Genomic DNA, 12,449 nt, shown 5'->3' on the forward strand with positions numbered 1-12,449 from the left:
TATCCCATCATCAGTCATTGCTAGCTCCCTCTTAAGTTTCTCAGTCTTGTCAAGACTTAACTAGCCTAAATGATTTTGGTCACTGGTAAACTTTGCCCCCTTACAGTTCATCTCCTTTCCAGGTAACTAATAAAGATGTTTAGTAACAAGTCTCATTATGGATCCTTTGGGCCACCCCACAATTAACCTCCTGGAAAATTCCTCCTCTTTGTTTATTGTTTGTAGCCAGTTTCCAACTCATTGCAGAATTTTACCTCTCCTCTCATGACTACTTGGTTTCTTGAAGAGCTTGCAGACGACTTCACTTGGGCGTTCATAAAGCTTCAATTAAATTATACCTGCCTCTTCTCCTTATCTACTGTTGTGCTGATTCCTTCAAAGAATTTGAACAGATTAAAGAGGCATGATTTTTCTTTACAAAAGCCAGGCTGATTTGTATGTTCAGCTCAGTGTTTTATAATTCTTTCATTATTGCTTCATCCAATTTACTTGTTATTGACATAATGGCTTAACTGACCTGTAATGCCCAGGATCATCCCTAGCATCTTTTTTAGGATGCATACAATATTTGCTGCTACTCTGGTCCAGTCGCTGATTTTAATGAGTCCCTATTTTTGTTAGCAGCTCAGCCCCGTCATGCTTAAGTTCTTTCAGAATGCTTTGGATTAAGACCATCTGGTGACTTGCACTTTACAACTGAGATTTTCAAAGGACCCAGACTCCTTTTGAATTACACCTGTTTCCGTTAGGTCCCTTTCATAATCCCAGCCACTGTTAGCAGTTTGTTCCAGCATCTTCTCTTTTGGCCCCTCCGTCCCTAAATATAAACATGTGCTCAGTCCCGCAGGAGAGGAAGCAAGCCCTCTGACCAGTGGTTGGATCAGAATTGTAGGAAGGCTCCAGTGGTACACACACCAAGCCATCCTCGGCTGCCTGGAAACTCCTAGTAATTCAGGGCTGGGCTGTTGGGGGTAGTGATGGTAGCAGTGGCAGAGGGGGAAATGGGGGATGTTCCACCCTGACACAAAACAATGACGAGAATTGTACTTTCTGTTAACTGTAGGGCCCGCCTTAACTTCAACAGGGAAACAGGATTTGGTAGGTGGTGTTGGGATTCCCCTTGAATTTTCTAGCTAAGTCTGGCATTTCTGAACTGTGGAGTGAACAGGAATGGATTTGGAGTGACCACTGCTAGGGTTTGTCATTCTCTGTGACAGATTGAGGGCCTGCTAAGGCAATGTGCCTGCAGAATCAGGCTGCCTCTGGGCCCTAGAATTCTGTTCTCTCTGACAAGGGCCTTGTCTCTCCTGCAGATGAGCTCAAAGATCAGACACAGCTGGGAAGAACTAGAGCATGTGGCGAGGTCCGCTAGCAGCTTGCGTATCATAGGAACTGCCAAAGATTGTTCTGCAGCAGACTGAAAATAGATCAGGGGGACTGGTGGATTCAGAAGGGAGAAGAGCTCTTTATATTTCAGTGAGCTCCTACCCTCGGAGGAATCCTGCCCGTCTCTGCATAGCCGGAATAGTTTTATTCAACACCTCTGGCGAGTCCTGAGGAACCAATCGGAGAGTTAGAGCAGTTGGGAGGCTGGCCCATGTACGGTGGGAAATGTCTAGTCTGTTTTCATGGTAAAGATTTACCAGGAGGCAGATACTGAGCCATGTTCTGGGCTTCTGCTCTGAGTGTCACCTGTACAAGTTGTTCACCTGTCTGTAAGGATAGCACTTTCTCTCTAGGGGGCTAAAATGGGGCTCACTACTCACTGCTGGGGTGCCTCCTTTTGTGGCTTGTCTGGGGACTAGCTCTCAACTGGTTTGAGGCCTCCTCCTTCAGTTGCTGGCCCCACAGTCTCTCCCTCTGGACTCAGGTTATTCCCTCTTCACCATTCGGTCCACCAGCCAAATCACATAGTCCTCCTATTCTGAGATGTCAAAGGCCACTGGCCCAACTGGCCCAGGCAATAGGGGAACCTGGGCCCACCCACCACCCTGGACGGCAGCCCAGGGACCCTACACCCAGCCACCACTATCTGCTCAAGGTCCAGTCTTGTTGCTGTTTCTCTGGTCTCTTTCCGACCTTTCTGCCCTATCATCTGGCCCACCTCTGGGTTACCACTGGAGCCTCCTCTGCTTCCCCCTCTCAGCTACTTGTCAGGGTCTGTAGTTTCCAGGGCTCACTCTCCACCTAGACCACCTCCTTGTACTGAGCCAACTCCCCATGCCTCTAGGGAGTGACAGCACAGCTCCTCCCTGCAGCCCTCCTCCTACCACCAACTTTCTCTCTTTATAAGCCTGTCCCAGCTCCTTCCCCAGCGGAGCTTCATCAGCCATTCGTCTTTACCAGTCACTAGCGCCCCTCCAGGTGCAGCCTGTAGATTAATGGGCCTATTTTAGCTGTCCAGGCCATGTGCAGGGTGGACACCCCATCACAAGGACATGTGGGAAACATCCATTTTAAGCTGGGAAATGACATCTGACAGAAAGGATGAGGCACAGCCTGGTTAAGGGAGTATGGCGTCCCTAGACATAATGTTCGGTAGGACACTGAGAGGCTAAAGCACCCCACAGTTTGGAGTTTCTAAACCACTGCTCCATCTGCCCAGTCATTTGTTTGGAACTGCAGTCACTTTAGCTGTGTTAATAGATTTCACAGCTAGTACATGTCGAATGAGATGTGTTTAGATTCCCCTTTAAATTTTGCGCGGAAATGTTGTTTCAAAATAAAACAAATGCACAAAGTGTTTAGATGCCAAATCGTTAGCAGAGTACAGACTTAGCAGCACCAGCCTCAGAGGAAACAGATTCTTGTTTGGTTTAAATTGGATACTTTCTAAACAAGATGGATTTACTTTCTTAATTCACTGGGGCAACTCTGGAAGAGTTGACAGTCTCGTTGGGCATAAATCCAATCCTCATCTGGTATAAATCAGCACAGCCCCATTGAAATCAGTGGATCTTACTCCACATTATACCAGCTGAGGATCAGGCCAAATGAGATTTTGAGTTTTGTTTCTATATTTGCATGATCGACTTTTTCACCAGTTGAACTAATCGTGCAAGGGTAAGACTCGATTATCTCAGTCGGTGCAAACTTTGGCATGTCCTTGTCTAGGCTTTGGAGCCAGTGCTAGTTGGACATTGACTACTGAAGCGGGGCTATTCCCAATGCAGATAAGGCCTGACAGAAGGTGTCAGATAAAGAAGGCCCTTCCTTGCTATACCTAGTCTCTCCTGTTAGTTTCCTTCCCTGTGTACACAACCCCTTCCACTCCTTCGGTATGTAACTGACACTCACACAGACTTGCTAAAATGTAACTTGAGCCACTGCTTACCTCACCACCAAGTTTAGCCCCAAGTGTGACGCTAAAGGCATTTTATCTAGGTGAAAAAAGCTGTGTTTGCCCTGCAGGAGCCAATACCCCCTAAGACCTAAACAGGGATCAGTTCCCTTCACTCCGCGTTAGGCCATCACTACGCCATAATGTGGTTCGTCAGAGTGAACGGGATGTGTGCCAATGTCGGACCTGCTCATCATGGGCCTGAGCTAACGTCCATTGCAGTTGACGAGTCTTTCCACCAACCTTAGAGGGATTTGGGTGAGGCCCCATGTCACCTGCTGGTGCGTGCAGCCTACCAAAGCTCTAATCTCTGCCCCAGCAATAGTGAATGGGGATTCTTCTTTGGTGCAGGGGACAGAGACCTGGATCTGTGGAGCAGAGGGTCTTACAGTTCTGTTCCTGCTGACAACCGTGCAGTCGAGGCAGCGACAGATTTCATTCCGGTCTCACTAGCCACAGTGAGGACCCAGACTCCTGAGCTCAGGTCACAGCAGTGAAATGAGGGAGGCCCCAGTTCACCAGTGTTTTCTTTTTAAAAGCATATTTATTTATCATATTTATGCTATGCTCGAAAGGGAGACCCCTCGCCCTCTGCAGCAGGACTGGATTGGCTCCTGATTCTGTGATTAATCTGTGATTTTATACAGCCTTTTACGGTCCTTATTTTTAAAACCACTGCAGTTTGACTCTAACATGTGTTCAAGATGAGGGCACCGCTGGGAGCAGAGTTAGAGATCAAATTTGTTTTGTTTTCCCATTAAGCACTGAAACGTGCCCGCTAAAGACCAGTTCTTTGGTACGGGTCTCCGAAGGGATTTACTAGTCAATGTAAGTTGGAGAGAGCTGAGTAGAAATGTGGGGAACCACTAAGCACTGATACAGCAAAGTAAAAACACTCACCTGGATGTATAGACCTGACTGAAATACAGACAGCCTGAGGATGAGGAGGGGTGGCCAAAATATTAAAGGGAAGGAATTCAAGGGGTTCCTGCCAATGGACAGGCACTCGGAGCTGTTTTCATTCACATCAACAGCTCATCCTCCCAATTTGTCAGGAACCAAGCTGCCAAAGGGCGGATCGAGTTTCCAGCTGGTGGATGGACACATGAGGAGGGCAGTCTGTATTCAGCTTCTTTAGAATTTCATCCCAACTGTTAGGATATTTTAACATTCACGCAGAGGAGCGAGACCTTTTGACTCGCCCTTTAATCTCTGTTTAGACGGCGCTTCACCCCATGCAAGTCCCAGAGAGCTTTCAGGAAGTAACCGCTTCCCATGGCTCATAGAGGAAATATGGGAACAGTCAGGCTTTCTAAAACCATTAAAAGTACTAGTCCTTTCCCTTTTAACGATCATAGGGCCTCAGCTAATCCACAGACATTATGATTTAGTGTTGGGCAATCCCTGCTGGAAGGAACAGGATTAAGCAATTATGCAATTGGCAGGCACAGTGTACACTGAGATCTTTTCTTACTAATTTATCAATTACTCTTCGGAAGGAAAAGATACCTAACAATAATACTCTTCACTTCCGTAGCATTTTCCACCTGAGGCCCTCTAAATACTTGACAATCATGAGTGTATTAAGCCTCACGGGACATGACCATGCAGCCCATGGCAGTGAGCTCCCCACCCAGGTCGACAGACTTTGGGCTTGCAGGGCTCATGCTAGTGGTCCAAAAATAGCTGTGTAGACAGCGCTTTGAAGTTGCTGCTGAGGCTGGAACTCCAAAGCGTTTTCTATACAGATCTTTTTAGAGCACTATCGTGAGTCCCATTAGTACAAGTCTCTTCACCCAGGCTGGGAGGTTCACTGCCCCAGGCTATGTAAACATACCCTTAATGACCCTATGAGTCTTGAAATAATTATATTCTCCATGTTCCAGATGGGATAAATTAAGGAGCTGCAAGATGACGTGACTTGCCCATGGTTACACAGTGAGTCTCTGGTAGAGGTGGGCACAGAACCCAGATCTTTTCACGCACTGTTCTGGTCTCAGACTGCTTGACCGTGCATCCTCCTCCAACATTAATGTCACTGTGATGTTAACCACACATCCATCCCTCCACAAATGCCTTCTCCCAGCCCACAGGCATCACGTTAAAGGTATTTATAAACCAAATAGCATAGTTGCAAGGAGAGTCCAGGCTGTTCAGTGTTATCAGCATTCTGACAGGAGGATAAAGAACACACCTAGGGCAGGGTCTCCAAAGTTTGGCTAATTATTATTATTTGCATTCCTGTAGCACCAAGGAGCCCTAGCCAGTGACCAAGGCCCCATTATGCAAGGTGCTGGACAAACAGAACAAAAAGGCGGTTCTTTCCCCAAAGAGCTTCCAATCTTAGACAAGACACAATGGATGGAGACAGACATGGCTGCAGCTTCCCTCCTATTTATTAATGGAGTGGCCTATGTAGCCTGAATGCTCAGACCTGTGAACTCTGCAGCCTGCACCTCTATCTAGAAGACAAGGCTGGCTGCAAATTGCTGTTTTCCATAAGCTAAGGGAAGCCCCAGCTCTTGGCAGATTGGTAGTGAAGCCCCTTTGATTGGGCACAATTTAGGCACCCCAGCAAAACTTAGGGCAAGCCTGATAGTCCTTATTTATCTTTAGCCTGGTCCTGAGAATTGCAGAGAATCCTTTTAAGTCCTGACTCAGGTAGCCTTCTCTCCAGCCTTAAGAGGAGATTTCCCTGAGTAAGAACTGAATAAAAAATGATGGCCCAATTGTTTCCCTCAGACCTGTGCATGGGGGGCACCCTCTGCACCAGATGTTGCCCTTTCCATGGAGGACCGGACATAGTCCTGCTCGGTGCCCAGCTAAAGAGTAAACACAGTCTGAGGCTGCATTTACTGTTTCGTGGAGCCCCCTCTTCCATGCTTGGCATCTCCTTTAAGGCGTTCCTGGGGCAGCTGCTTGTGGGGAACATTATGGAAATTGTCCAGAAAAGAGGGAGGGGGATCAACAGAGAGCCCAGCTCCCTTGAGTATCCTGTGAGATCAGAATAACCCTTGGGGGAGCCATGAGTTCTGAGGGCCACAGCTGCTGTTTCTCTGGGGAGCAGGCAGGCCCTGCCCTCAACACAAGAATTGGGAGGAAACCCCATAAAGGGAACCTCTCAGAGTTTTCCTCCCCTACCCATGCCCCACAGGAGGGGCGATCAGGCCTTGAATAAGGACCTTGACAACCCATAATGCATTGCCACAATATCAGACATTGGTGTCACCTGCAAAACCATGTTCTTGCCTGGCTGATTTTTACAGTTTAAGGCGAAAGAGCTCCTATTGCCCATTTCCAAATGTTGACTCACCCCTTAGCAAACATTAGACTGTTTCCTGGCAATCAGGCGATCCTAGCCTACACTGATTTAGGTAACCCTGATTAAAAATTCAGGTCTGACTGAGAGTAGACTGATGCCAATGGAAACATAATGCTTTGCTTCAAAAGTACATTGAACCACTAATCCACTGGGATATTTGTTTAATAGGAACAAGCACCATTAAATAATGCATCCATTAGGCCTGTAGAATGAATAATTTAAATGCAGATCTCTCTCTCTCAAAAATACATGTTTTTGTGCCATTGCAGCATGCTCTCTGAAGACCAGGACTGACCATGAAGGATTATCATTATCTAAACCTCTGGGAAGGAAATGTGTGAAGAAGAGGGGGAAAAATCCTTCATTCCAGACTGTTAGATTTGACCCTCCAAGTCCCTCTCCAGAGGCAAGTTGCTGGTGGATGAACAAATAGTCCAAAGTTAGCACATCAAAGTGGTGTGACCAGATGTGCAAAGTTATTTATTTGAAAAAGAATCTTGGTATAGAGCAATGCACACCCTCCTATGCTAATGTACGGTGGGGTCTTGGTCCTTAGTGACCGACTTTACTTTCTCTCGTATGTAGAGGGTGCCCTGAATCCATGGGTGTTCACTGGTTGAACTTAGTGACACAAAACCAACTGTTTACAGCACATGGTTCATGGCCTCATCCTAAGCCCGGTGAAGCTAGTAGTCTGACTCCCATTGACATCATGGGGCTTTGGATTGGGCCCTGAAAGATTTGTATAATAATTTAAAATTGCCTCAGCATATAATCATACTAAATAACGAATTTATGGTCCGTTTTTATCTGCTATAGAATCACCCTGAACCTGCAGTTCTTTCCTTCTGAGTCATCCCGAGCTTTTCCGTCTTTCACCTGGGTTTTTTTTTTCCCAACATCTGAAGGCTGATTTCAATCACTTGATTATGAAGGGATTCTCTTGTCCCATGTTGTGAGTCTATGTGCATTTCCTCCAAACGATCTCTCACATCTGTTGTCTTGTATTGTTGAGCCACCTTGCATTGTCCCCCCTCCTGCTTTGAATGTGCACTAAGCATCTTTTCCTCTGCCGCGCTGTGTCTATAAGCACATTTTCTCTTCTTTTTTTTTTCTGGCAAAGTAGGTGCATTTTAGTCGATGTGCTTGTCAGTCCATTTTTTACAGTGTCTCTAGCAAATCAGTTCATCGGATTGTGCCCCACTTCATTAGTGTTTGTGTTTAATTCACCAACTCATCTTGCCGCTATCGTTTGTATGTCAGCGCACTTATCAAAAGACAGATCCTGCCACCCTGGGCGATGCTGAGTAGCATCGGACTAACAATACAACGGCCTGCTCGCAGAGTGAGGTACTGCTCAGTAAGAATGGGGATACATCTACACAGCCCAGGGTAGAGAACCTCTCAGCCTGGGTCAACACCCTCCAGCTAGCACTAACAGTATAAAAATAGCTGTGTAGACAACGCTTTGAAGTGGCAGCTTGGGCTGGAGCTTGGAGTCGGAAGCCTAGGGAGGTGGTGGGCTTGCTGCCAGGGGCTGTGTAGATGCACCCTAAGGAGGGCAGGTTCTGCCTCTAAACAAATACCAGAATGCAGGACAATACAACTGCACTTTCTTAGCTGAAAACTTAAGAGAACAAATTTGTTTTTTTAAGCAAAATAATCCATGCCCCAGAAGGATGAAGTGCAGTAAAGGTTAACATGGAGGGCCACATCCTCCACTGGGGTAAGTCGTTGTAGCTCCGTTGACTTCAGTTATTACTACGACTTCAATTTACACTCATTCTCCTCTGATTCACAATGGTGTAACTCAGGAGTGAATCCACTGAAAAGAGTTGGATTTTACCGGTATAAAACAGGCATAAATGAGAAGAGAGTAATGCCTGGAATGAATACAGCTACGCTGTTGCAAAGGAATAATCTTCAGAAACCTGTGCCTGTCAAAGCAGACATCCGGCAACAGAGTGTATTTTCTGTGCACTGAGATTAGGTTTTTAACAGAATTGTACTGTGGGGTTTTTTGTTTGTTTCTGCCTTCATGGTGGCCAATTTCTGTTTTTTCATTGAAGTCAGTGATGTAAATTCTGTTCTGAATGACACTAGTATAAATCTTGAGTCATTCCACAAAGTTGATTGATTCACTCAGGATTTACACTGGTAGAATTTGCCCAATTAGGAGTTTGTATGCCACTGACTTCAGTAATCCAGGAACTGCCCCATTCTGAACACTTCTTAATGATTTTTGGATACTGTTTCACTGATTACAAATGTTTTGTAGCTTGCATTATTATCAGGTGTAAAAAAATTGTCATTGAGAGGCAGAATAAAATTGGTTTTAACTAATCATGTTCACACTAGTGTGTGGAAAGTGTCTTTCCTAAGGTTCCTTGTCACTCATTTTTTTATTATTATTATTTTAATGATTAGTTTGTCTTTTTCAAACCACTTCAGAGAAATTAGGTCTCAGAATAAAAGGAACCAGGCCAAGAACAAAGGGTGGCCTGGCTTATTTGGTGCTGCTCACGCATTCCAGGGTGAAGAGGATCTTCTGTTTTCAGAGCAGATGTAGGTTTTAATTATTGCAGTATAAAATAGTCCAGTAAAAGATCAACACCACGACTGGCCAGTAAGGGTTGAACTCTGCTCTGTCATTCTAGTGTAAATTCAGAGTAAGTCTACTGAACTGAGAGGAGTTATTCCTGGTTTACACTGGGGTAAGCAAGAGCAAAATTTAGAGCTAAGTGCCTGTTTTTCCATGTGTAGCAACAGTCTCGAATGGTGGCACCTAGCAAGACTGACAGAAAAGAAAATACCTAGTTTAAAAACCTTGGGTCAGATTTTGCTCTCATTTTCAAGGGTGTAAACCTGGAATGGAGTTGTACCTGATTTCTCCTGATACATTTTGGCCAATTAAAGTTAACGTGTTCAGAGGTCACCAGTGATCAGCGAGCAGCAATGGTGAATGTGTTCAGGGAGAATGGCTAATGAGAGAGCTGCAGAAAGTCCCTCAATAAACAATAAAGGTTAGATTCCAGTAAATCCAGAGTAAACTCCATTGACTTAGTGGCGTTAGCCCTGATTTACACCCGTGCAATGGAAATCAGAATCTGGCTCTAACATTATAAAATATTAAAGTGCAGTGTTGTGAACAATCTGAGCCTTTGCTTCTCTGCTCCGGGGCCTTGAGGGCAGATTTTCAGTCACCTAAAGGCGCAGCTGGGTGCCAAGTGTATTCTCAGACTTGCCTAAGCAGGATTGCAATCAGTGGGATTTAGGCACCGAAGCTGCATACGTGCTTTTGAAAAACCTAGTAGGTGCCCATCTGCAATTTTTGGCACCTAAATATATTTGAAAATCTGCCCCTTAGTGTAACCGGGAGTTGAGCCCCCATTTCTGCAGCGATTATGAAGATAACAAAGGGTGCTGACCTACAGTACTATGGATTTGTATAAACACACAGACTTTTATATTAAGCCACTTCAATCGTGTGAAAGAAAGGAAGAAACCCTGCAATTTGGTGTTTCTAAGTTTTGCTTTACTGATATCTCTGCTCTTCATTTATTCACGTATGGTCAATAAAGCTATGCCTGTCCTAGGATTTTCCTCCATGTTTGATGACTGGTGTCAAACACAGCTCCCCCAGCAGCCCCACGCAGCTGATGTCAACAAGGACTGTGCTGCTGCCGGGCTGGGTCACTCAGGTTCAGTGCCTCTTGTAAGAAAGTGGGACAGACTCTGATGGAACAAGTGGTCAAGCACATGGGTCTTGACATAGTTTGAACCTATCTACACCAATGAGACAGCAGCTTTCAGCAATGGGTGAGGGGAGTGGGTGGAGTCACGTTTGACAGAAGAGGCTGAAAATATGAGGCTAGTGCCTGCTTCTCCCCTGCAAAACCTTCTACGGGCATGCCCCTCTACCCCCAGTGGACCAGTTCTAGCATCTGTTACAAGGACTGGGGACTTTCCAATGAAGGCCTCTCTTACAAGGGACAGCCCCCATTGGCCACCAGGGGCTGAACACCTTCATCTTCGACCCATAGACACACTTACCCGTTGTGGCCTGAGCAGCTAACCAAAATTTTGGGGTCTTACAAGTTGTTCCACTTAGGAGGAGAAACTGAGGTGGAGTCAGGTACCTTTGATGCAATCTTGTTTGTTTACAACAAATTCACAAAGTCCTGTTTCCCTGAACCCAAGCAGACGAAAAACAGAAGAAGAGAGTTTCCTTGCCCACAGCCCAAACCACTTTTAGCCAGTACTGGATCCAAAAGCTTTCTCTCTCTCTATGCTTTTCCAGAACCACACATCTGTGCTTGTTCTGGCTGTGTCTGTCGCTTCCTTCTCTGTTTCTGTGTGCTTCTTTCTGCATCTATTGCTGTGTGCTTCTTCCCCCAACATGCACACATTTACCCAAAACAATACCCAGCTAAGCCCTCCACCCACGTAGTTCTGACTCCTGGCTCAACTTGCATATACCTTTTTGAAGTGGAGGTTGCTATAAAGGATCTTAATTGTTTCTTACATCTATCTTAAATGCGGGGCAGCGGTTATAACCACCAGCTTCAACCCCCAACAACGTGTACTTGCCATGAGGACAGACACATCTAGGTCTTTTTTTCTTTCTTTTTTGCATTTGTTTTCAGTTCACTTGGGCAAAGTGTGTTGGGTTTTTTGCTGTGTTTTTAATGAATGACTGTTAATCTCAAATGTGGCCACACTATGTTAGCTGCATGTGGATGAAGTTTAAGCAACATGCTCTTAACCTGCAGTTACAGAAACAAAAGACATGTGATGTGCTTTTTCTGCCCCAACAGATAAGATCAATAGCAGGAGCTTCCAAGTGATCTTCTTTACAAAAGATACAAGCCATTGCTTGCAGTTTTCCCGGAGCAGTGACAAATATTTTCATTTTCAGTAATTTACAAGGGTTTCTTGATTGTTGGAGGGGTGTTTTGAGAATAAAAATTGACCACGAAAATGGAAAAAGCTGCCATTTGCTGTGTACACCAGCGAGCTTTATTGGTTCTACAAAACCCAGTGCCCTCTATTAACTACTTACACTGATACAGACACAGAGCACATAGGTAACGGAAAGAAAGGAGCTGGATCTACAGACATGCAAAACAACTTGAGGTTATACTGAGCTACAGAGATATCAGTGACTTCAATGGAGATGGAACCAGTGGAGCTGCTCCGGGTTGACCCTGTTGTAACTGAGAGCAGGATTGAGCCCAGTGGCTGTAAGAGACATGTGAACTGCTGCCCCCATGTTTCACAGTGCAATGGTAATGCTGAAGTCTAATTATGACAGTTTAGATGTCAACATTGTTAACTAGTTCATGGCTGATCATGATCTTAGCAGAAAGATCTCTAGCTCTTCTGGGAGTGTTGGATGGAAGCTAGTTATGCTCAGGTCAACACAGATTGTATTTTTAATAAGTTACATTTATCAGAAATTCTTGTTTAATTTTTCACAGACAGTCGGTCTTATTTATTTATTAAAAAAAAAAATCCTGTAACAACGATGTACTTTTCTTTGGACTACTCCATAGCCCATCTTCATTGGGGAGGTACTGTTGCCTAGTACACTGGGCTGGGCTTCAGCAGGTCTGAGTTCTAATCCCAGAGCTGACACCAGCATGCTAGGTGACATAGTCATGTGACTTGACCTCTCTGAACCTCAGTTGTGGGGAGGACGCTTACCGCCTTACCGCTTATGTGCCTTGAGATCAACTGATGAAAAGTACTATATAAGAGTTAGATATTATTATCATGCTATTGATT

General features: G+C 45.2%; 1 protein-coding gene across 2 annotated transcripts in view; it reads left to right on the forward strand.

Annotated features, from left to right (window-relative positions):
* The window catches only part of TMEM233 (transmembrane protein 233), a 29,231-nt gene extending 20,254 nt beyond the window's left edge, over positions 1 to 8,977 (forward strand). The window contains exons 3-4 of one of the 2 annotated variants that reach the window (XM_078848924.1): positions 5,227 to 5,278; positions 6,932 to 8,977. In XM_078848924.1, the coding sequence (XP_078705050.1) occupies positions 5,227 to 5,235 (9 nt within the window). In that variant the 3' untranslated portion in view covers positions 5,236 to 5,278; positions 6,932 to 8,977. The remainder of the gene's footprint in view (positions 1 to 5,226; positions 5,279 to 6,931) is intronic. The other variant, XM_073313411.2, reaches the window with a different exon arrangement.
* The last annotated feature ends 3,472 nt before the right edge of the window (positions 8,978 to 12,449 follow it).

The sequence above is a fragment of the Lepidochelys kempii genome, chromosome 15, assembly GCF_965140285.1.
Source record: "Lepidochelys kempii isolate rLepKem1 chromosome 15, rLepKem1.hap1, whole genome shotgun sequence".
Taxonomy (NCBI): Eukaryota; Metazoa; Chordata; order Testudines; family Cheloniidae; genus Lepidochelys; species Lepidochelys kempii.